The following is a 26,231-nucleotide window of genomic DNA, read 5'->3' on the forward strand; positions in this document are numbered from 1 at the left end:
CTTGAATTAACTAACCCCATATTAATTACAATAGTAAAAAATCCATTTTAACAAAATTGATCTGCTTCACAAGGAATTTTTAAAAATAATTTGAAATGATAGTGTTTTTTAATTCACCAGCATTGCAAAAACTGCTTTTACATCTATGTCATTCTTTGCCTTTTTTTTTTTTTTTTTAGTTATTTTTAAATAGAGTTACTGGTTTTTGTAGGGCTTATCTGTTGTAAATTGTTAATACCTCTCAGGTTTCAACAACCTGTCAAAACCAAGCCCTATGAGAAACACTTATGTAATAATCATATTTCAGAAAAGAATTAAAATAGTACATATCAGGTTAAGTTGAAAAAGGCTGTAGTTTTGGTATCATACAAATAAGCATCCTTTCTCAGTAAAATAAATATACTAAGACAGGCAGAAGAGGGAAACAAAACAATCAAAAGTCTCTACTTGGAAATGGGCGAGGATCCTAAAAACCAGATTGAGTCTGTGTTTATTTTGTAAGTGTGTAAAAGAGGGAGAAATAAGTATTTTGAAAGCATTTGTATTGTTTTCTGAATAGTTTAAGACTTAAGAGAATAGATAGTATCAACTTCAGTAGCTAAACACTTTGAATACCCTAACAGAGAAGCATTACCCAAACACATGCTCATCAGTTTGGACAAGTATGACAGTCATACTGTTGGAATGAGTATAGGATCCCAAAATCCCTTTGCTAAATGCCACAGAAAAGAGAAAAAAAAATCCCTACTCTAAAAATATTTCAAAATTGAAGTACATGATGCAAATTAGAAGCTGCCCACAGACAAACAGACAATCTAGAAACAATGGGACAGTGCTGGTCCCCTCAGTGTCCCCACTCAGGGAGGTGGCAGGGCAGGGAGAAAGGACTAAAAGCAGATGCACTCATTGATATCCCAAAGCACAAGTCACAGAGGAAGTGTGAACAGTGATACAATAGGAAACCAGGAACACAGCCCCAAAACTATCAGAGAGGTAGCCAGGGCCACTGGCTTTAAGAACAGGTAAGGGCAGCAACATGTGCCAGTCATGGATGCAGTCTTGGAAGCTGAACAGCAATGCTAGAAATGAAGAAAAGCAAGAAATGGGAACTGAAACCAGTTGAAGGGGAATATCTGAATGCTTGGTAGACAATAGCAATACACAAAAGACATGAAAAGATGAGTCTCTTCTTCAAGAAACACTGCACCTGCTGCAGCCAGGATGAGGGGAGGGAACAGACAGAAGCAGAAGCCCAAGTGTGTCTTCAGCCATGAACTTCAGACCAGACTTATGCTCTGTGGCAGGGCAGGAAAAGAGAGCTGCTGCAGACAGAGTGTCAGGTAAAGAATTCAGGTGTTTTTGAGAGATTAAAATACATAAAGCTCTTTCTTTATTTTATTTTGTTCTCTTTTTCTTGTAAAGAGAAAAAGAAGACACTCCTGAGAAAACAAATGAATGCGATAACAAAGAACAAGGGTGGAAGAGAGGAGAGCTGAAGATTAGCTATAACAATGGCAAAATTGTGTAGAGTTTCCTGGATAAAGAAGGGAGAATAACAGTCATCAAACGGATATTTGGCTTAAGACATTACCCACTATTTGCCAATTCAGCTAATACGTTTATCAGGTTTTCATAGAAGAACAAAGACACATTTAACAGCAAAAGTTAGAAACAGAGGAGCAGCAGAGGCACAGATGGGATGGGATTGTTGAAAAGCCCTTTGATCAGTAACCCTAGGGATGAACTTGCAGTATTCCTCATCTATTTCTTCTGAAGGATAACAGTTTAAAATGAAGAAAGGGATCACAAATGCTTTACTATATCCCAGGAGTAGCACCATGTGAGAAGGATAAAAGGAAAGGAGCCAAGCCAATTTGCAACTCCCCTTTTCTCTGCTGCAAGTAATGACAAGTCACCTACAGTTCCAAAAGCAGAAAACCTGAAAGCAACTCATTTGCAAAACCAAATTTATAAAAAACCTTAAAATCAACAGAAGGTATTGTAGATAACCAAGCATCCAGACACAATGAAAACCTGTCACGTGTGTCATGGACCCTTATGACTGGATTAACCTTAGAAAGGGTAAGGGTATTTTGCCTTAGCCTCACACACTTCAAGAAGACAGAGATTACCTCACTATTAAAAAAAGTTGTTCCAGCGCTCCTTTGGCCATTTATTTTTCACATTGCACAGCTAGATCAGAAGCTGAGGAAACAGGTTTTTTGTCTGCATTAACTGTTGTGTTCCAGCTGCGTTCTGCTTATGGCCACAATAACTTGTGCTGCTGCACAGGATCAGAGTAACCAGCCAGGATCAAGACCTCTGCCTTCAGTGACAGCACCAGGTAACTGGAGGTTAAAGAGACCCTGAAACCATGGCCTTCAAAGGTCTTGTCTGAGGACATGTCCCTCACACAGAAATTGTCAGGAGCTCTTGCCATGAGCATGAATCTGAGCAGTGGAACAACATTCCACCAGCTGAGTACCTAGAAAGAGGAGATGTGTACTGGGAGGCAGGACCAAGGCAGTTTGCAGGTGAGAGCATGTGGGGTATCCTTCCTGCTGCAAAGCTGGAGTTTCACTCTCCAGGTATGTCTTGTCACTTTGTTCTCAGGGTCATGGGCACATATAAAATGATGTACCCCAAAATCTAGATTTTACTGCCAAATATTTTCAAATGCATCTCTAGCTGAGAAATCACAAATGTGTGTTGTTTACTAAAAGCCTGTCTCTTTATCATGCTTAAACAAAGACACCTTACTAAACAAGAAGAATGCACTGAGAATTGACTTTAATACATGTTTATTGGTGTCCTGCACTTTCAGTGTAGGAGGTTGGAGATGTAATAAAAAAGTTTCAAAATTTATTGATTCAATTTCATTTAAATCACTCTAAACAACCAGTGCTTTAGAGTTCAGAGAATTAACATTTACTGTCCGTTACAAGCAAAATTTTAATTTACTTTTTTTGAGTCCATTTAGAACTCTTCTTTTAAAATTCTTCAGATACATTCCTCATAGTAAACAATACATTTCAATCTGTGTCACAATCAACATTGGTAAGGCCTTCTTAACCATTTTATACCACCTCCACTGTTACTTCATTGCAAAACACAATCTTATTTCATACTATAAATACCCATCCATGCACAAAACACAGGGGCCAGAAGTTACACATTAATATTTCATGTAGGCTTCCAAGTCTTCCTTTACCCTCTGCAGGTTTATGATACACTTAAAAAGATATTTTTAGACTTGGTCTACTTGGTCTTAAAATACAAATATACAGTATCCATAAGCATAAAAAAGTAAAGCTAGATGGCCTTACCATTTGTTATGAACTGCTAAAATCTTATACATGTACAATATAGCATCATGCTGATTAATATACATATTAGTTAAATATATGAGCCAATAATGGGGATGTGGCCAAGCTTTATTGGTTTGTTTTCAAAAAGAAATCTTTCATATACAAGTAAAAAGATTTTTAATTTAAACTCATATGGACTACCTGAACCACACAGACATCTGTAAGCCCTGCTGAGAAATTCATATCAAACTGGGACAAAGCCTGCTGATTCATTGGAAAAGGAACATAACTCCTCATGGGTGACACCCACAGTGTGCTGTTACCAAGAGAATGCAAATTTACCAGCATTCACATTGTCAGGTCTAGAACACTAATTTTTGCATCTTACTAATTTTGCAACTTACATTGCAGTTTGTACTTTTTGTATCTATTCATCAGCCTCCAGCAGAAAGAGTTCAGTACCTTGACATTGTCATAGATTTTTCTATATAAGTAGATATATAGTACAAAGTGTAGATAGTGAAACGAATAAGCACATATATACAGTCTTTGAAAGGCATTTTTGTGACCAGTTTAGCAGTGTTTATAGAAAACATTTAAGATAGTCACATTCTGCTGATACCACTGTATTGCAAACTGTCAAGCCACATTTCTTATATTAAACTTGTACTGCATTGTATATTGTACAACAGAGAACGATCAATCTTAAGGTGTGACACAATGAAAAAAAAAATACTAGACTGAGTAAGGTAACCAGCACAGGGCTTAATTTTCCTGAGGTTTGTAAGAATTTTTTAAACAAAAATCACAGTGACCAGGCTAAACTGCAAACATACCGTTAAGTTTTAAATATACAGTTTATACATAAGTTCTGTGCATGGTCGACTCAACTGTGTATGTTCATGCTGATGTTTCCTTTAAATGACTCGCCACTGCATAATACTTGTGTCCTTTCCTCCTGTGGAGATGAGGTGGGTGTCTTCACAGAGAAAATCTACATTAGTTACATGACTACTATGTCCACCGTACACATGGCTTGGGGCCTAGAAAACACCACAGTAGTGAGAATAGCAGCTGTCATAAAAGCATCTCATTAGAACATTCAGGCAACAATGAAACCAAGGCATCACATAATTCTCTTCAAGTATTTTATTATTAAATTAACTTTTAAATTTAATTGTTGTCTCAATCAACTTTAAATAAATCCCTTAGATATATAAATACTCCCATTCTTCCTGTTCTGATGTGTTTTGGGGTTTTTTTTTGTTCATAAGAAAACAACATTTAATGCATTTGTTCAAACTACAAGAGAAAATTTCTGGGAAATACCTTACCCTAAATTGTGAGCATGGATATGAGAAGAGATGTACTTTGCCAAAATCATCTCCTGTTGATAGCAGTTTTCTCCCATGGGATCGACAGACAGCGTTGATATCTGTGCCATCTGAACCTTCAGGCCATACACCTGAAACACAGAGGGACTAATTAAAGGCTTTTATAAAGGAAAAAAAAATGACACCCTAAGTTTCTGTTAAAATATTAATAAAGGATGACTTGTTTAAGGAAAAGAAAAACCTACAAAAATAACTGCATCTGAGTCAGAATGTGTACTTCCATACCAGCTAAAGTTCAGATCCTAATAGGTAATCAAGAACATAAAAAGCACTTTATTCCCTCTAGTCAGCAAAGTGCTTTGTACTCTGAGAAGATGCATTCTGCTGAATTACAGTTATGTGTCTGAGCCTGAAAGAATTTTCATACGGTTATGTGGAAAAGTAACAGTTACTGCTTTTATTTTCCCTTTTCTTTGTGTATAACACACTTTTTTGATATTACATGGGTGTGTTTTTTAGACTACAGTATGATCCAAAAGTAATTTCTTTATATTACTGAGGTCTCAAGTCTATGAAAAAAGACATTCTGTAGTTTAAATGACTATTTATTAATTAACAGATCCCTTGAAAAGGAAGTGAACCTACTACAAGGTTTTTGAATGCTGTTGTTCTACTGTAAGTACTTCTCTTCCTTCCCCATATACTGGAATCTTTGCTATTCTTGCATGAAGTAGTGTCCTAAAATCAAACTGTAAGGTAAACAGTGCAGAGACCAAATCTGTGCACCACATCTGAATACTTGCCTGTAAGAAATTGCAATTTTACTAAAATCCACCCAGTTATTGAAATTTCAGGGTTTTGTATGCAGTACTGCAGACTTGTTTTAGTTATAATTTTCTAATTTAGATTTTATCTAATCCCTCCTCAACATAAAGGGCACCAAGCTTTCAGAGACCACTGTCATCTTCAGTTATACTGCGTGTTCTGCCATCATGATTTGGCAAAACTCCTGCTGTGTCTTGGCTCTGTGACTTTCAGTGCTGTCCCTGTGTCACCCATCCTCTGCCGTGTGCCCCTGCAGCCCTGCCCACTTGAGGGCACACTCTTCCTCTGCTGCTGCTGCAGGTCAGGGTGAGAGGTTCCTGCTCCTCTAGAACTCCCAAGGCCCACTCCAGTTCTTCCTTCTTTGGGATACTTCTAACCCCACAGCAGGCATTTGCCATGCACTGTGGGAACAGCTATCCTCAGTCACTGGGGTTCTTCCCAAATCCAGCCTTTGTACCACTGCACAGCAATTCACTACGAGGTTATTCCATGTCTTCATAAGGAATTACAAATTGCTGTAAATAAAATGCAAAGTCTGATTTGTAGACTGCTCTTAACTTTCCTGATGTGTATGGAAACACCACATTGCTAGATCAGGGATAGTAAAAGAGGCCCAAAGAAACGGAAGCTGCAAAGAAACACAATAACTGCTACTCCTGGAATTATGAATATATAGAACAAAGACACAGAAAAGCTTTTTAAAATATCTGTTTTGACAAGAAGGAGGCTATATGAATATCAAATACTAGCTGAAAAGAGGCAGGAGTCTTCCCAAGTGGTCACTATGAGAAGATGAATATATAACCCCTGAAGGATAAATACCCCTGAAGGAAATGGTTAAAGAAACCATTTTGAAATGGGGAAAGGATAATAGCAGGATTTTTCTTTGAATCTCTTGGTTCTTTCAAAATTTATCCCAGTACTTCACTCAGTTTTTGTGGATATGCAAATTGAATCCCCCTTGCTGAAAAAGTAGTCCTTATTTTTTCCCATCCTCTGCAGACCTGTAAAAGAGACCATTTCCTTTCTCTTATTTGAAGACTGACGCCATGCTATTTTTTCTTCCTCTTCTCTAAAAGTCACTCATTACATCTCTTCTCCCAGAACAATATTTAGATGGATAATTAATTATTCTTGCTAGTCATCACATTATCTGTTGGTCCAATGTGCAAAAACCAGAAGCAGCCATTCCAGCTGTGACTGAAGCTGATACAGATAAATGGATGACTGCTTCACATTTTGCATGTCATCCTTTTCATTACACATCCCACTAATGTATCTGCCTTTCCTACAACAGCATAATGCTGTTGACTCATGTTCAATTCATATGCAAAAGTAATCTGATCTTTCTGTGCAGATCTGCTCTCATTGTTCTGCATTTGTACAACTGGGTTCCGCCATTCTAGTGGGGAGCCTCCTCTTTGACTCTGTTGAATTCCTTCCTTTTTTCACACCACTCCTCTGTTTCTCAAGACAACTTGCTAATCCTGCAGCTTTACACCATCTACAAACTTTACATGCTGATGTATCGTGCATGCTATTAATAAAGATATTGAAACATAATATTCCATTTACAGTGTTCTAGTCAGTTTTGAACCCAACCAGTCTCAGCTCTGCTTTGCTTGCAATGTTGTCAGGCTTTGTACAGTGTCTTAGATTTCTTCTGTTCCTGTTCTTCACCTCAAACACTATTTTTTACAAAACTGGCATGTGCTATGAACTGGTACCTTACTTGTGTATCCAGCAGCACATGGCTTTTGAAAGAGGTTATAGATCAGTAAGTGTTTTAAAGTCTTTGCTCCTTCACATTTATGTGTTTGTATCACTAAAATATCCTCCATCAAGCACACTTCTTTACATGCTATTGACTTTCAGCTGAATCATCTCTAAACACTTCCAGACTGACTAATCTGTTCCCATGCTCAAAGACAGGCGTTCAAGGGACCAGAGTTGCCTTTTCCCCCTGCATTGGTTATGCTGAGCTGTGGGTTCTATGCATACTTTGGGATTTTTATGTGGTTCTACCAGAGAGAGAAAATATCCCTAGTTTCAGTCAGCCATAGCTACTGAAAAATCAATATACTAGAAGCCACACATCCTGGATGCTGTGATTGCTGCTTCTGTGTGCAGTAAGGCCATCCTAGCAAGCATGTGAAGACTGCTCTAACTGACTGCTCTGAGGCCCTAAATACTGATTGACTTCAAATAAAAACGGACTGCTTTCCAACTCATAATCTATGTACTTCTTCAATTTATGATTCTAGCCACTCACTTTGCACTTTAGCCTCTCTCTATGGGCTCTGAAGGTATGTATATGATCCTGCAGATATTGCTTTAATTCTCCAGTTTTTCAGTACTTCGCCTGTTCTCTGTGAGGTGTTGAAAATAAATACTAATGGTCTCAAGTTGACACTAACCAGTTGTTTTTACAGATACAACAAGGTTCATCAGACTCAAATACTTCGAAAATACCTGACTTATTTCAACTTTCCAAACTACTCCTTCCCTACTGAAAGCAGGGTTTGTCATCAAATTGTAGTAAGTCTTTTACTAAAGAAATATTTTTAAAACCATTGGGTTTTGTAACACTTCAGCTGTAGCAGTGTCATGTCTCCTCCCCCCTCAGTAGATTATTTTGTCCCATGGTCTGGCTCAAAAAGCTGATCTCTTGCAAGAGGGAGGGAGATTCCCTCTCAAGTGTGACATGCCTCTCTCCTCTGACTTTCTGTGCATCAAAAGCAGCCCCAGATTCTAACACTAACACTGTATTTTGCAGGAATCTGAACTGAAAAACCAGGAACCCTCACATAAAGTATTTAGTATCTCAGAGTATCTGAACCTGTGATGCTAAATGCAAGGACTTTGTAGCATTGTAACTATGTGTAAGGTGTACTCAAACCCCAGAAATATTTTAATAGTTCTATAAGGGTCTCTATCCCTTAAATAAAAAATACATCATGTCAACATGCAGCAAATCTTCCAGGATTTTCTGCTTTTACTAAATCTGTGTGCTGTGATATCCAAGTGCTATCCAAACACTGCTTGTCAGCTAAATGATAGAAAATTTGAACATGTTTTCTCAGCATTCTGCTACTGCCATAGCATTTTCAGGCCCTTGAAAATTGAAGCCATGCCCTTTCTGTCTGCCTTCAAATATATCACTGCAATCTATTGTACTTGAAACACGGGTACAAATATTCCTTGTTTACCACTTTTACTAAACTAGACTCTTCTCTGAACTTCTACCATGGCTTCCTATTTCCTCTTCAGGACTCAAGAATTTGAAGCTTTTTGTACTCAGTGTTTGTAACCATCTGTCCAGTCTGCACATATTGTAGAATGAGTACAAAGCTTCAGACTGCATTGGGGAAAGTGGATCCTTCAAAACTGTCAAAAGAGAAGTCCCATGGAAACAAACCATTGGATTTTGTTATGTTTTTATTTTTTTAATTTCTTCCACTCAATTTAATTGCTACAGACTGTATCACAATACATGATAAGTTCTTAATAAAGGACACTATCATAGATTTTGTGTTTGCACAGTAACCAGAGCAAATAAAACCAGTTCTGGTAAGGGGATTCAACCCAGTAACTGCCTAAATACATGACAATTTCACAGAACTGGTACTTTAAATTAAACATTATGAGAAGCTGCAATACTGTAACAGAAAGGGAGTATGTGATTTTTTCCTTATCTCCCACTTATGTTGTAATATGATATTTGTACTTGAAGCTAGCAAGAATATTAAATCAGAGTCTTTCTGGATTGAAATAAGAAGACAGATTGTAATAAAAATGGCATAACAGAAGTTCTGTATTTTTCCCTGAATTATGAATAGTCATGTTTCATAAGCAAAAGTTGGCATTCCAAGTGTTTGTTAATATGAAGAATGGTAAGAGCTTTTAAGAGGAAATATACTTACCAAAAACATGGAATCCTAAAGTACAGGTGTAAGTGGCCCATTCTATATCCCTAGTTGTTTCAACACTCACAACTTGTTTACAAGCAGAGGGGATCCCTAGAAAAGAAAAAAACCCACATAACAACATATTTAATTCTCAAATTGTATAGATTTCTGATTACACCAGATGAATTAAAACATATGGTTGATCTTGGCAGTTATATGGTCTCATTTAAATTTTAAATCTGTGTTAGACTGCCTGAACTTTGCACAAAAGGACTAAATATAATTCTTACTCACAGTATAAGATTTCATAGTCTCCTGAATTAGACACAAGATATTGTGAATTAACAGACCAATCCAGATGAGTAATGAAGCTGGAATGACCCTACAAAGAGAAAACATATTGTATTAACTCCACTAACAGTGTGCCACAATGTGACAGTATTAATACAGTGCCACAAAATACACTTTGGGTGTTGATACTGAACCAGGACAAAAAAGGTTACTTACTGAACATTTGCCAATTCTAGTGTACTTCCTTCCATTTTCACTTACACCATATATATAAATACAGTTGTCATGGGAACCTATTGCCAAGAAGTTTCCATCTATAAACACACAAGGGAAACTGCAATTATTCCTGTAAGAAAGAACTTAGGCTAATTTTGAAAAGTTTCTCTGAAAAGTCACAGACAAGAGGAACTGTTCTTAAAGACCTTGATACTGAAAAATTAATAAATGAAATTATATTTTTAATTTTTTAGTTGCATATTGATGTATCTATCAAGACAACAAAACAGCAATTTTACATTACTGTTAAAAACACATGACATTTTTGGAAGCAGATATAGTCCATTTAGGGCTAACCCAACTGCAATAACCAGAGCTGAGTCTTTTTTTTTCCCCCCTTCTTCACAGCGAAGCCATATTGAACATGTTGGGGAGGGAGGGAAAACAAAACCAGAGCTGAAGATACCACCCATAAAGTCCTGCCAATGTTTCATGGCACACTTATTTACAACTTCAGTGTGGCAAGAGGGGTCTTATTTTAAAACAAGCCAACCCCTAATTTATTATAAAATTTCAATGCCTTTTTTTCCCAGTAAATAAATGCTCTCAAACCTGGTGAGTAACGCATTACAGACAGCTGTTCATTTCCATCTGTGTGTACAGTGACCAAGTCTTTTGTTTCTGTGTCAAACACAAACCACCTGTTGTAAACACAGAAAGAGGCCAATAAATCATTCCATAAGGAATTTAAATCTACTGTAATCTTGACCAACTTTTCTTCTGTCAAAATAGCATAAGTTTTATACCAAGAAGAGAAAAACAGCAACTGCTACTCAATTTGGTCTATTTTTACTTTAACACAAGGATTGTTTCTTTCACATCTTTTTTAACTGTAAAAATGCATGGGCATTGACCCCAATATCAGTCTTCAGATTTTAGTATGTTTTAATATGTCATGCATAAGAATAAAATAAGCATTGCTTGTGATGTCCCTTCTCCTTTAAACACCTTCCTCTATGCTATGCTGCTGTTTAAATTGATGGCTGCATTAAATCCTAGAGCAAGGGAAGACACAAGCAAACATCAGGACCATTCTCTTCAGATAAAAGAAAGAGATGAATTAATTTATTTTAAAGTAAATTAATTCATTATTTTTTCAGTACTTTAATTTAATTGATTAATTTTAATGAACCAAAAATTAGTTTGTGAAAGCATGTAGAAAGGACAAAGATAAAATTTGCATTTTAATACTTGCATCAGATTACTAAAGACAAAGAGAATATTCCTTTCAAAGTTTCTCCTTCTGTTTTACTTTATTTAGCAAATAAAGTACATTCAGTAACAAAAGTAAGTCTTTTATTTAGGATTGATATAAAATCTGAAATAAGCTTGCCTCATAACCTACAAGCTTCCTGTATGCTCTCAGTGAACGGGAACTGTTTTCAGTACTAACAGCCAAGCCTGCCCTCAAGTGACATTAAAGGAGAGGGAGAAGTTAGGCAAAGGCAGTCCCTCCTGTGAGAGACAACCACAGATAAACCCAGCAGCTGCCACTGATGTCACCAAGGGCTCAACCTGCTGCCTAAAATACTCTCCTGCACCTCAGTTTCCTCTGCCTTGTATATCCCTCACACTCTGCAGGCAGAACAAGTCTCTTAATGTGCATTTTTACACTATGTCTAGCACATTGGAACATTTACCAAAATTTTTTAAAGCCTCTCGGGTTGTCACTGCATTAGGGATCATGAACCACTCACTACATTTTCCAACACACAGAATTTTTCTATGTGATTTCCTCCATGCAGCCCTAAAGGCCATGGAGGAAATCTCCCTCCACTACATCAGACCTCTTCTTTTAGCCTCCTCTTTTTCCCAGTGGACACAAAGATTTAACATTTAGGTCACTGGTATGGTGACAGTACTTGCCATGCCTGGTCTCACAGCTAACCTAGACTTCCTGCCCTCTCTAAATGTCCTCCTCCCACTGATCTTACACTGTCTCTCTCCCAGGGCAGAAACCATCTCTTTGCTCATGCAACACTCAGCAATCACAGGGTGCTGGCCCAAGCCCAGGGTTTCTAGGCACTAAGGCACGGCAATAGAAGGTCACTGTGACATTCAATAGAAATCAATAGGGAATGAAGATGTGTCATTGCATACATCTACATGAGCTTGGATGTGAGGTGGAAAAATCAGTGTTTTTTGGAGCCCAAGGTGTAGCTCTGCACCTCTTACCTTCCAGTTAGTGTCCCTACTGCAACAACAGATGCTGAAGGATGAAAACCTGATGACTGTGCTGGATCCTGGAATGTTTCAGAAAGAAGCATGCTTTTTTACCAGTCCATGTTAGCAAGTTATAACAAATAAACAATTCAATTATTTGCCTTGCCTTGTTGATTTTCAGGGGTCATTTTTTTTTCTTTCAATATAAACTTGGGGGACAAAAAAGCATTTTTAACTAATTGAAATATTATCCAATTAACATATTTTCCCTCTATACAAGGCCACTCTTTTATTTTCTTTACTCTCTAAAAATAATTTGGCAAGTGATTTCATAACAGTAACATTGGTAATGGCAGCTTCTAACAAATCACAAAGAAATAAGAGATAAAAATAACTTCTTAAAGTAGATCTGACTTTAGAATTAAGCTTCAAAGCTGCAGTTTACCTACAGTCTGAAGGACAAACAGGTCCCTTATTCAACAAAGGTATGTGGCACTTTGCAGGAGGGGTAAAGCCTAACTCCTACACACACCAAAACCTTTTTCCAGCACCTGCTAAGCTGCAGCTCAGTGGGAGATTAAGGGCATAAACTGGGTTTCTTATTTGGATGTGCAAATTTAAAACATTTTACTTTGTAAAATTCCAGTGCTTTTCTTGCAATTTAAACATATTCCTAAAAACAAGGTAAGCATTTTCTTTCTAATATTTGTCCAGTTACAAAGAATGAGGTCCAGAACTTTTCAGGTTATAGCAGAAAATACCAACATAGGTTTTGTTTTCCTTCATCTCATTAAAACATATTTTTAAAATGTAAGCAAAAAACCCAGCCCAGTGATCCATCTCATAGAAATGCTTGTGCTCTTAATTTTCTGTATTTAAAAACAGTATCACATTGTAGCTCTTTCAGTAAACCTGCTGACATTTTTAGCAAGTGGTAATTATTAGCCCTAGAGGCTAGGTGGAAAGGAGGTTCTCATTAAATATTAGTGACTAATTTCAAAGAATTACTAACTCTAAAGAAAATTTCAGAGAATTGTTGAGATCCAGGATTTCTAGGCACAGCTTCTAAAACACTACAGCATTCCAGAAAGGAAAATTTCCTGATGATTTTAAAGTATAATTTCATACCAAATGCTAAGATATTTCATTGAATAAACCAATGCATTTAATCTAACTTGTACTCAGAATAGCTACATTAAAAAGCTTTTACATTGATCTCTATGACAAAAATAGGTTAACGTGAAATTATTTTTTTTCTCTCAAGTTAATATTTTAAGGTAGTTTTAAACAATAATCTTAAGAAAAACCAAAACGACTAGAGAATTTCTGTAACAGGAGAGCTGTATTTAATAACTTTATACCTCTATAATCTTGTTCCAGATAGGATGGTGAGTAGTTGCATCCCAGAGTGTAATGTGTTTGTCATGTCCACATGTGAAGAACTGAGGCTTAGAGGAATGGACTGCAAGTCCCCAAAGCTCATCAGTGTGGCCCTATGCAAGCAGAGATGTTTTTAGACAAGGGCAGGCCATCAAAACTGAACATGTTTAAACAGCATTAAAATGACCAAACTATATATTAAAACATTCAAAAATACGTTAGCTCTAGATACATATATGTTTATAATTATTCTTATTGCTGAAAGTATAATAATAATAAATCAGATGCATATCAATGAAAATGAACTTTAAACAGGATATTTACTGCTTTTACACACTTAGAAGTGCTCTTGTAAGAAAATCCAGCTTACCTGGGTAATTGGGAAAAAATCTCCTGACAGTGTGCCCTGTAGGACGAAGTTTCTGGTGGTTCCTATTAATACAACATCCCCTTTTCCCTCTGCTACTGTTCTTATTGGACCAAACTGCTCTGGAATCTGTGGTCATAACAGACAAAAGGACAGATAAGTCAGAAAATTTGTCAGGTATTGCCATTTTTAATGTAGTAAATGTGTTTTAATAAATATTGCTCAGAAAAGAAATGAAACTAATTAATACATGTGCCTGCCTTGCAAAACTTTATAACAACTTGCATCAGCTCAGTAACTTCTATAACACTGCAAGAGAAGACATTCTTATCTACGGAATACTCAGCTAAACCAAGTATTTCAAGAAACACAAAGGGTCCTTCATGCTGTGTTAATTCAATAGTATTTAATTGCAGCTGTGATATCAGTAAGCATTTCTACTCTGAGCATTTCTGGCAATGAATGTTTCTTTAATTGCAGCCTGGGTTCTGAAAGAGCCAGTGCAAATCTCTAAAATAAAGTTCAAGGGAAGATGTAAAATAACAAGGAATACCAGAATATGAACAAATAAGAGAAAAAAGAAGGACACCACAGTTAGAAACAGCACAACAAGCATGTCCCTTGTACTGTGCTAAAAACTGAATTACAAAAAGAGACATGCCAGTTGCATATATATTTGCAACATTAAATATTATTATAATTATATAGTAGTATTATTTATTATTTAATATTGTATAATGGAGTTGAAGCCCTTCCTCAGAATTTTCTGCTGATTCTTCCCTTACATTCAGTATGTAAACAGTCAAAGTAGTTCTGTCCAAACAAATTCTGCTTTAATCTTCTAAGTTCCTACACAGCAGCTAGAGTAATTTTCAAATTTTGTTTAAATTTTGTTTAAACAATATCAACCAATAAATAAATGAAAAACTTTAAGTATTAAAACCCTAAAAAAGTCCTGACATCATTTTGGGAAAGAGGAATGCATAAAACCATTTCAATAATGTAATACTCTGAAGTTAAACATTACCTCACATTATTAAATGCAAAGAAAGGAAGAAATAATATAGAAAGATATGAACAAGATTTGTTTTCCAGTTACCACAGACCTTAGAAAGGAAATATTATGTTAATGAATAGGTAATCAGAGGAATGAACTGAGGACTGAAAATTTGAGTTATCCTGTGCAGGGCCAGGAGTTGGACTCGATGATCCTGATGGGTCCCTTCCAACTCATATGAAAATACTGTATTTTACCACTGATTTGCTTTCCCATAGAATACAGATCCATAAGAAAAAAATATTAAAAAGATGCTCAGAGGACAATAGAATTTTATTTTAAGCAGCAGAGTAATTTCAAGATAGACAATATCACCTCAGTTTTGTGAATTTTTTGGTAGTTTCCATTCCAAGATATCAGCTTTCGGTCTTTTCCTCCTCCTGATACCAATGTGCCATCTCGCAGCATGCACAGGGCAAATATTCCACCCTCGTGTGCTCCTTGAACTGCGTGGCTTATTCTGTTGGTACCTGAATAGAAGAAAAAAAGTCATTACTACTGAAATGCTCAGTTTAAGAAGTCCTTTCCTCCCATTTTTTTCTCCATTCCTCTATTATCTCTCAAGGATTGCAATTAAACAATGATAACAGTGGGCATGGGATATTGGACCAAAACACACAGGCCCACACAAGAGGCTGAATTAGTACATTTTATGATATATTCTACCCACCTCAAAAATGAAAATATACACACTTAGTCTAGGTCAAGAACAAAAGAAAATAGGTTCATTTAAACCTTTCAAGGGGGTTTAGGCAAAATAATTTGACTTCACATTTGACCTGCATTAGCACTACACAACTTATCAGCAAAAACCCATAACCCAGTCACTTTTATCCTCCAGATATAAGATATTCTACAGCCTCCAGATCCTGAACCTGTACCAAAATGTGACTAAGCTAGAGGTCCTTGTATATCTACTAGCAGAATGTGCTGATCATTCTCCAGAGGAGCCTGTACTTATTTACTGATGAACTTGGCTTGTTCAAGTAGCTTCTTAGACTCAAAACTGTCAAAATCAACTACATTAGGTTAAGTATCTCTAATTTGGAGAATTACTAGTATGAAGTACAAATAAATGATTATTGGTGATTCTATTACTGAAATGTGCACCTTGCATAAAAGCTTGGCTAACTTGATGTTTAGCACAAGTGAGGGGCTGATGAAAGTTAGGAAAAACCAACTGCCTTTTCCTTCATCCATGTCTATGGATATAATGGGTCAGTCACAAATGATTTCTATTGAGAAGTTTTTGCTAAGGGTACTCTGACCTGGTGGAAACAGCCCTCTTTTGCACATAAAGCTCTGAGTCAAAAACAGTGAAGGAAGAGCAAGTAGACTGTACTGAGACAGAAAAACAAGAAAAACATTTTTGTCCAACCCTAAAGAGCTGGCAGAATTTGAGATCTTGAGCACACAGAGAATTCCCTTTTATTTCTGGGTGAAAGGGCAGAAGAGGCTGCTTGTAGTCTAGGCAGAAATTAGTCTACCAGCAAACTGGCCCCTGAGCAGTGCACTGCCCCTGACTCCCTTGTCTGCTGGCAGTCCAAAATAACAATAATGAACATGGGACAGTGCAATTTCTAATCTCAGTTTAGAAGGAAAAGTGTTGAAATGCCTTGCTTTAAATTACCATAGGAAAAAGGAAAGGGAAATAAATGAGAAGCCAAGTTACAAACACCATATACACCCCTGTCCCCAGCAGTGTACTGGTCAAGGAGATAATCAGCTGACATTCCTTGGCTGAAAAAGAAATCTACAAAAACAGCTCAGTAAGGCTCAACTGTATAACTGATTCACTCTATTGTTTTCAGGGGTTTTTATCCCTTTGAGTAGTATCTTGGGAGAAAGCACTGAGTAAATAGGAAAAAGCTGTCATCCACATCTCTTCTTCCTTTACTAATAAGGCCTCCTTTAAGGGATTCTCCTTATCCCTATGCATGGCATCTCAGGCACTAACTGCATGTTTAGGATGTTGCTGCTGTTTGCCCTCTGGCAGGCATTGCCTTCTGCTGCCTAAAAAAAGGTCTCTTCTTTCTAGAAAATGCTTTTTAAGAAGTTCTTCCTATCCATCTGTTCTTCTGAAATAAAGCTGAGGAATTCAGTTAGATCTGAATGCATTTTAGCTTGACTTCCTAGGAAAACAAATACTGCTATTTGTTGTTTTTTTAAAAGTGTGTGTCAATAGGCATAATTTCTGCAAAAAGTAGAGAGGGATAGGATAGGAGACTGGAGATCATCAATTACATTAACAATGTCTCTGTCGGTACAGTGATTAAAGAAAGAACTTTTCATGGCATCTCTCACATCAGTAAAAGCCCCACATACTGGCATAGCTCTGTAGTTCAGTATTTGACCACAGGGAACACATTTGATAGAATCTGGTGCTCTAGCAGTTAGGTACAGATATTCTTTAGCTTCTTGTACAAAAGAATGCAGGCTCAATCTGCTGGATTTGTCTTGGGAAAGAGCTCAAGATAAAACAAAATTTATTCTTCTTGAAATGAAGCTCTACACTCAAGTCTACACTCACAGTCTAATATTAAGATGGAAGTGAATAGTGAAATTTTGTCTTACCTTTCCCCCAAACCAAAATGTTTCCACTTGAGTCTCCTGTAATAGTATCACCATTTTCAGAAAAGGTCACACACAGGACAAACTTTGGCTTCTCTTGTTTCTGCGTGGTTATGAAAAATATACACTCACAGCAACACACAACCCATGGATTTTAACTTTATGCATTTGGTTAATTTAGTTTAGTCTTATACAGCTCTATTATTACTCAAATATCTACAAGAGTTAAACACATTCCTACAGTCTAAACAGAATAATCTGTGCAAGGGCATCACCTGAGGTTTGTGGCTCAATCCTGCACCCTTTAATTGCAAGCTGAGGACAGAGTGAGTGAGCCTGCCAACATGTAACACATGACCAGGACTGCTCTGAGATAAACCAAATCCCCCAGCTACTGCAGAATGCCAAGGACTTTGAGTATTTAGAAATTGCCAAAGTTTCAAACAAGCTTTCTTTATTATTATAATTCTTAACTCCAAAGTTTCTAGGAGAAAAAAAATTATTACTATAGGGTTTGGCCATAATGTAAGAATTAAGGAATCATCTCTTGAAAGAAGCCCAAGTTTCAGTAATAAAACTCCTGCATTTAAGACATTGATAGCAACAAAACAATTAAATGTGTAAGGGAACAAAAACATCACTGGTAGCTTCCAAGGACATTATATATTCCTTTTTGACAGCTTATGTGTATGATCTCTTTCTCTCCCAAAATAAGATCTGTTCTTTGCAAGGACCACCACCCCTTTCCAGCTATAACCATCATCAAGACCAACACAGACAGAAGAGGGAGAAAAATCCATTAAAATACATGAAAAATAAAATGCAACAAAATTTAAATGTATTCTCTCATCATCTCCTCCTGATTTCATACAAAGTATATTAACTGACATTGTAAATATTTGTTCTGACTATCCTTGGGAGCCACGACTCCACAAGCAGTTAACTGGCACTCACTGAAGTTATCTGCAGCCATTGTAAACATCCCTCAGTTGTGCATCAAGTGCTGTGCAGCTTAGTCTATATTCCAGAACAAAACCAAATCAAAACCTTGAAATGAAAATGATATTTACCAAATAGTGGCCAGCTCAATCTGTATTTGAATGATGTATGTGCATGTGTCTGAGCAGAGCAGAGGAAAAGGGAAGAAAATTCATACAGATGTATTTTTATGGGGTCTTTCACAACATAAAAATCTCCTCCATCACACTCTCTTTTTTTTTTACCTGAGTTAATCATAGAGAGTTTCAAAGTAATTGTATTTTGCACAGGTTGTGGGTGGGAGGGTGGTGGTATGTAACAAAAAGAACAGAGGAAAAAGAATACAAGGAACAATGGGTAATTGCATTTCAAAATTTCAGTGTGGAAGATCTACCCATGGAAAAGTTCTCTGTGCCATACCATGAATGCCACCTGAGCTTCTGCAACATTTTGATTTTAATAATGATCACTTCTTTGTATTTACTAAACCTTATTAAACCTTATTCTGTATGACTGTATCATTACTATAAACATAGAATTAGAGAAATGTTTTATTTTACCTCAAATAATCCTTGCTTTTTAATAAGGGAATTGCCTTCTAGTGTCCAAAAATAAAGGTGTGATTTTCCACAAGTAACTATTATATTTGTATCAGTAGGGTGAAAATCTGCAGCAAATACAGCCTCATTAGAGCACTTGGAAGGAAAAAGAAAAACATTGTATCAAAATCTAAAATACAAATGAAAGAAAACAATATTACATGGTTCTCTAGTTAGGTAAACTGATACTTCTGATATAAAAAAAATTCTGAGCCATTCATTTACTAACATAGACTGGAATACATTGTAGTCAAAAATTTTTACATTATCATAAGTTAGTATCAAAATGTGTCATTAAAAATCATGTCACATAATGAGCATTTCTATGCAAAAGATAACTTTAGAACATTTTTATTGCACATGCTCCTATCATTGCTGCCTAGAATTTTTTAACCAATTCTAGAATGACAACAGCAAAATTTTTAAAAATCCAAAACTACTGGGATAATTTTAACAGAGAGAAAATATTCCCTTTCTTCATGTTCCTTGCCTTCAGACAGTGAAAGTGTTAAAAAGGTGCAAAAAGTTAAATACAGAAAGATATTTCATTACAAGAAACCAGATCTACATACAAGCAAGTAGTACAAAATATCTTATTGCAACACCTTGACATCTGCCAGCTTTTCTTCTTTCTGCCAGTCCCACACTGAAAGCACATGGTCATTGGAGTCATCCACAGAGCACAGGCTACTTCCTCCGTTCTGAGACAAAACAAGGGAAATATTAATGCATCACCCAAAAAACAAGAGGAATATATAAATACACATTCAAAATAATTAAATACTTTTGTGGAAGTGGAGATATTTACACATATTTACACTTTAACTGTTATACTTTTAGTTAGATCTCTGTAAAATATAATATTTTTTATCGAAAAAGATGGCTAAAAAGGTCCTAGAAGAGGAAGTCCTGCAAACTGCAGATAAGTGTCAGGAATGTGGTAGGTATCTCTTTATAAATATTCCACTACAAAGTAGTGGAAATTCCAAAGGCAAACTACACATGGTTATCTATTTTATTAAGAAAGCTTTTCATGATAACTATGCTGGATTTCTTTCTTTGCAATTTAAACAAATTATTTCTTCTCAGAAGTCTGTTAATACAGGAAACCATTTTATTCTTCATATTGGTATAATGGACCAAAATCAGAAAACATAGTAAGGAATTAGAAAACTTATTCTTGACAGGTGTCTTTTTTATAGTTATGACATTTATCACTCTTTCTAATCTTAATTACCCTAATTCCTTCATTCTTTCTTCATCCTTAAGGCCCACCACACGTCAGACACAACTACAAAAATTGTGCCGAAGCAACCCCTGAAGGGGGGCAGAGGCAGGCCTAAGGAACCTGAAGAGAGGGCCATCTAAAGTGAGAGAAGTGCTGCTGCTGAATGGGAAAAGATGCTCAGAACAGGCCAAGCTGCGACTGAAATCACAAAGCAAACATTAAATACTGGCTGTCTTCTGGCAAATGCCAATAGTACTCCTATGTTATTATGCATCTATTTCCCTCCAGAGGGGTATTTACAGAGCATTTGCTTACCAATCCTTTTTATCTATCCTTCAAAGTTGATGTCAAACTGTGTTAGCTTTCACCTTTGTATTCTTAACTAGTTCTCCCAATACAACCCTCTCTTTTCTACTTTCTATGAACATAATTATCAATGCATTTCAAGTGTTTGTAGAAACTTTCATTGAAGTAAATTTTGCCTAGGGAATACACCAGGTAGTCCTCTCCTATCTAAAAATGCTGTCAAGACAACCAGACACCACCACGTACTCTCCTTACAGATTCTGTTGTGCACAGGGGGCTTTGCAGCCTGCACGTGCCAGGTCACAGACTCAAGTTTTCATATGGGACTCAAATGCTGCCTACATCAGCATGTAAATATTTCTTTTAGCTCTCTGACAGATTAGAGTTCAAAGGATGGTGCCAAGAGGAAAACAACAGGATTTTACTTTTTTACAATCCTTTATCCATATGCCTTTGCTGCTTTTTAGCAAAAGATTTTGATTCTCCGATAGGAGCCTCCATTTTTAAAAAGTCTTTCATCAATCATTTTGACCCAGTGAGAGGGTTAAAAGGTGCAGAGAGAGTAAATTTCTTATGCAGGGAGAAACAGAATAGGATGATTCAAGAAGAGTAGGGATGCTGAAATTTCAAGTACACAAGTATTTTTGCAACTGCCAAAGAAATTAATTGCAGTTTATTTTAAGTACATGGTAAATCTCTGAGAATGCTGAGATATTGTTAACTTTAATAGCAACCTAAACTGTTGGAAACAACTGGGCTGCAAGCTTTCCTCCTCTACAGAGAAACCTGAGAGAAAAGACAGCTTGGAAGTTTGTTTTGGTCACCTAAATTTGAAAGATTTCAAAGATCTTTCCAGCAAACAGTTTTACTATGACTATTAATTTACTTTACTTACAGATTTAGAAAAAGCAATGCAAGTGACAGCTCGGTCAAAAAACCCCATTCCAATGACATGAAGTGTGTTCAGAGTTACAGAATCCCAGACACGCACATGTGGTGGCAATTGCTATGAAACAGACATAGAAAACATCAGCTCAAACAATGATGGAGAAAACCCATCAGGATCTGAAAAAATGAGAGCATATCTGAAAAAAAAAATCACAATTGAAGGTATAAAAATTATCAGAACTTCTCTAGAGTCACCCATGTAAGCCCAGATACATTAGAAATGGTTTGCTGATTATTGTGCCTCGGACCAGTATGACTATGCAAAGTGTACAGTATGTGAGATCTCAGTTTGTTCACTCAAGTTCATGGCCTTTGAGATACTCGGCATGAACTGAAAATTGTTGATAACTTTGTGACATGGGATTTACTGGTAAGCCCAGGTAGAATTTATACTGTACCAATTGAAATAACTCTGGTAAATGCAAAAGGTTAAGGTGTGAAAAGAAGCTCAGGAATTTTTTAAGTGAAATTAATTTCAACATTATAAAAATGGCTGGGGAAAATAACTTTATGTTCAAACTCTTCTTTACAGCCGTAATCAGAACGAGATTGCTTTCTGTAAATACCATTCCAGCCGTACATCCCAGGGCCAGCAGGGGGCGGCCCCGGGCAGCGCTGGGGCCCCTCGCTCGCCAGCAGCGAAACCGCCCTCTGACATGAATAAATGTATCTGAAAAAACCCAGGGGCACAATGCCTCCGTTATGTAAGTGGCTTCTGTACACCTATATACCATATTCCACTCAAGCACAGACGTCAAACTTTTAGGTTTTATTTCATAAATATGATGATAAGTAAAAAAAAGCTCCAACACATAGTATAAATTAATATTTACATTACTCAGCTAAGTTATCTTTATATAAAACTTATATTGCATAGCTGGTATTTCCTTTTTTTTTTTCCCACTGTCCTGGTTTTGACTGGGATAGAGTTAATTTTCTTTGGAGTAGCTGGTGCAGTACTGTGTTTTGGATGAGAATAATGTAGATAACACAGATGTTTTGGCTGTTGTTGAGCAGTGCTTACCCTAAGTCAGGGATTCTTCAGTTTCCCATGCTCTGAGAGTGAGGAGCAGATGTGAAGCCAGGAGGCAGCACGGTCCAGGCAGCTGATCTGAACTGTCCACAGGGATATTCCATACCATAGAATATCATGCCCCGTACATAAACTGGGGAGTTGGCCAGGAGAGGCCAGTTGCTGCTAGGTCACAAGCTGGCCATCAGTCAGTGAGACATTTCATTGTACATCACTTTTCTTTCTTGGGTTTTATCTCGTTTTGTTGTCATTATTGTAGTTATTATTATTTAATTAAAATGTAATAATAATAATAATAATAACAACAACCATTCTTGTTTCAAACCACAGAGTTTGTCCTTTTTCAATTCTCCCCCCCACCCCACAGAGGGGTGGGAGGATGAGTGGCTGTGTGGTACTTAATTGCTGGGGTTAAATCATGACACTCAAAGTATTCAGCATATTGATAATCCAGATTTTATCCCAAAATTCTTCTTTGGCATCTGCCTAAAAGTTTGCAATAGTTTGGTTGTGACAACAGCTGCATACTCTTCTGAGTCACTTTTTCCTCATGGTTTTTACTGCCTCTACTTGTTTCCATTCCTTATCCCTTTTGTTAGCTCTTTGCAGCAATGTTCATCTTACTCTGTTGAAATAGTCCCAGCTTACAGCTAAGCTTACAATAATACAGGTGGCAATAGAGAGGAAGATATTCTTGCCTAGATGATGGCAAGAGTAAAATTTTTTTTTTTCAGCAAACAACCCAAACCCATTCTTTGTAGTTTGGTTTTGGTGGCTGTGATAAAAAATGACATTGTGTACTGTACAATTTAATGTTCTCTTTTCCTCCACATCCATCTGCCCTCTCAGGTCTCCTTTGCAGCCTTACCCCTCCATGTCACCCAGAGACCAGGTCCAAATTTAAGTCAGGGATCCAGAAAGCATTGACCAGTCTTGATAATGGAATTGGGTAATTGACAGCGTGCAATAGGAACTCTCAAATTAAGTTTTGCTTCTGTTCAGTCCAAAAACGTAAGACCAATTACCACAGGAAAAGAATACAGCATGTATCTTCTTGATAACATATTCTTATGAAATATAAAAAATTATACGTCAGTAAAGAAGCCACTTACTTTCCCATCCTTGGATGTCCCTGCAACTTGACCTGTTGCTATAGTGATCCTATCAGGATGAACAGCCAGGCTACAAAAGAAAAGAACAGGCCAAACTTTAATCTATTGACTATCCATTTCAACAAGCTATTACTTGAGCTTGTAATAAATAGCCCTATTTTAGCCATATAAAGCACACAGCACACGTGTAAACTTTTTAAGAATATAAAACCAGAGCTGACAAAACAATTATCACATTCCTGTATTTCAAAATCCTCTGCATTTTTTTTCACTGCATCTGCTTTGCATCCCATTCTAGAGGCCAAGTATCCTATGAAATGAACTGTTGCAGTAATTCACTTAGCTTTACAAACCAGAAAGGCATCCTCTTTCCAGTAAACCTGATAGCTTTGAAATATCTAGAGACAGAAAATTTGAAAGAAGGAAATGAGATGGAACAGGTCCAAGTTAAAAATCTCCTTGTAAAACAACCAGATTATACACATAATTCAATTTATGAAACATGCGCACAATTCAAGCAGATTTGGTTATCAGGCCTATTTTTGGCTTTGAGGGACAATGAGTGTTTCATAATGCCTAATCTAAAGAAGGGATGTCAAACTCATTTCACCCCTCAGATAATCCAGGTGCTCTTTTTCACCTACACTGTACAAGCAGACTGATACCATCAAGATAAACCATATGTTTATTTAGATTTCAGTTTAATGATTCTGATATTTGCTGGTATCTAGTATCCTCCGATTTTCAACACACTTAAATCACTTTGAAGCCCAATCTGGCATGTGTGCATGGCAGCAAACAAACCAGGTCTAGTTTACAGGCTATCTGCTATGGAGTCGGCATGCCTGAAGACTACCAGGAAGGCCACAGGTGAAATTACTATTTTGCTGGTTAGGTTGAACCTAAAGGAACTATACATGGCACCCAAGCCCTGGTGAAGGGCATTAATTCAACCCTACTTTAAAAAAGCAAAGAGAAGATTCTAAGAAGAAGATAATGTTCAATCATCCTAAAAGAAGAGTAAGGAAAATGAGCGGATCTGTCTCAAATATTGATTTATGAAGAAAAAAAGAGCTGTTATTAGATGCCTTACCACTTCACATCATCATTATGACCAGTGTAATGTCTCTGAAGCTGCTCCTCGACGTTGAACAACACAACTACGGACGCGATGAAGTACACGGTCTCGCCCGTCGGCAGGAGATAGAGATTGCTGCGGCAGTCCCGGCCCCTATAGCCATAGCTACAGTGTTGGTCAAGCTGTGATAACATCATCTACCGATGAAAAATGTTAAAAACAAAAAAAAAAAGGATTCCCTGTCCTTGTAGTCTGTAGTCTCTGTCCTAGAGTCTCCACCTCTTGGCCCGAGCACAGCTTTATTACTTGACAACCTTCAGAACTCTTTCCCTTACTACAGTAGAGAGCTGAAGCACTTCACAGACTTTAAAACCTACGTATCCTACAGAAAATACATAGCAAAGAATAGGGGAATTTGCAGATGTAGTATTCCTTTAGCATCCTCTAGAATTTGCTAAGTACCAGACAAAGGCAATACTAGTTTTGTCCCAGGTGTATTTACTATTTTCATTTTTTGACTAAGTAAAATAAAAAAATTAGTGTGCAGATGTGTGCAGGTTGATTCATTTCATTAACGTGGACATGACCAGCCAGATGGATAAAAACCATAAAAGGGTTACATCATCCATTCCAGTTTATTTTTGTAGTATTTAAAAAGCAGTGGCCCGGTTCTGATGGTATTCATATCAATACGAATATAAAATTAATTCAATGAAATGAGTGGAATAATAATCTCATTTAGACTGAATGTTAAATCAGCCAAATTTTGTAGTTTTATTCTTCTGAAGAGTCATTAGGGACTACAACTATTTTGGTTTTCTTATTTTTTATGGGAACAGAAAGAAACAGAATCTTGGCAAAACACAAGTGCATTCTAATGCAGTCAGTATGGAGGAACTGGCTGTGAAAAACATATGGGCAGATAATGAAACCCCAATTACATGATCTAAACAAGATACTTGTGCTCTATCTGGATGGTCAATGATAACCCACTCAAACTAAAACACTAATGTTAACATTGTTGAAGCAATAAGGTCAATAGTTATCTATATAAATACCTATTTTAGAAGAAACAGTTTGTTGATTTTTTCCTATAAGTGCAATAGAACTAGTGCTGGTACTTAAAAGTGTAAATTCAGAAATAGAGCTTTTATTTTCATAAACTGAAATACCTCAGCCAAAGTTTTTTGAGATATTAAAGTGCAATGACATTGAAACAAACAATATCTTCAGTTACAAAGAATTTACTATCAATTTGAATCTGTCTGTGATGCTTGGTGTTATTAATCTAGATTGCTGGACAATTATTTATTTGTTGAAATTTTTCTCTCTAAGGCCAGATAGCATTATGAATTGAAGCCAACAGAATATTTCCCTAGTTTCAACAACATATAATCAAATTTATAGTGAACCAGCAGCTGAAGTTAGTGTAAGGAATTGAACTTCTAAAAAAAGTGAAGAACATTACA

At 36.7% G+C, this 26,231-nt stretch overlaps 1 protein-coding gene across 11 annotated transcripts in view; it reads right to left on the reverse strand.

The window, feature by feature from the left end:
- Positions 1–2,784: 2,784 nt before the first annotated feature.
- EML1 (EMAP like 1) overlaps positions 2,785–26,231 on the reverse strand; it is a 121,481-nt gene continuing 98,034 nt past the window's right edge. For 10 of the 11 annotated variants that reach the window (XM_039712474.1, XM_039712473.1, XM_039712471.1 and 7 more), the window contains 16 exons: positions 24,778–24,927; positions 23,685–23,754; positions 21,487–21,597; positions 19,663–19,758; positions 19,019–19,153; positions 17,484–17,583; positions 15,225–15,379; positions 13,856–13,981; positions 13,467–13,598; positions 12,118–12,185; positions 10,495–10,583; positions 9,883–9,980; positions 9,670–9,757; positions 9,391–9,486; positions 4,643–4,773; positions 2,785–4,351 (listed from right to left, as the gene is read on the reverse strand). In XM_039712474.1, the coding sequence (XP_039568408.1) occupies positions 4,226–4,351; positions 4,643–4,773; positions 9,391–9,486; positions 9,670–9,757; positions 9,883–9,980; positions 10,495–10,583; positions 12,118–12,185; positions 13,467–13,598; positions 13,856–13,981; positions 15,225–15,379; positions 17,484–17,583; positions 19,019–19,153; positions 19,663–19,758; positions 21,487–21,597; positions 23,685–23,754; positions 24,778–24,927 (1,771 nt within the window). In that variant the 3' untranslated portion in view covers positions 2,785–4,225. Of the gene's footprint in view, positions 4,352–4,642; positions 4,774–9,390; positions 9,487–9,669; positions 9,758–9,882; positions 9,981–10,494; positions 10,584–12,117; positions 12,186–13,466; positions 13,599–13,855; positions 13,982–15,224; positions 15,380–17,483; positions 17,584–19,018; positions 19,154–19,662; positions 19,759–21,486; positions 21,598–23,684; positions 23,755–24,777; positions 24,960–26,231 lie in introns of all 11 variants that reach the window. The other variant, XM_039712481.1, reaches the window with a different exon arrangement.

Source organism: Passer montanus, unplaced genomic scaffold, assembly GCF_014805655.1.
Source record: "Passer montanus isolate IOZ18808 unplaced genomic scaffold, ASM1480565v1 scaffold27, whole genome shotgun sequence".
Taxonomy (NCBI): Eukaryota; Metazoa; Chordata; class Aves; order Passeriformes; family Passeridae; genus Passer; species Passer montanus.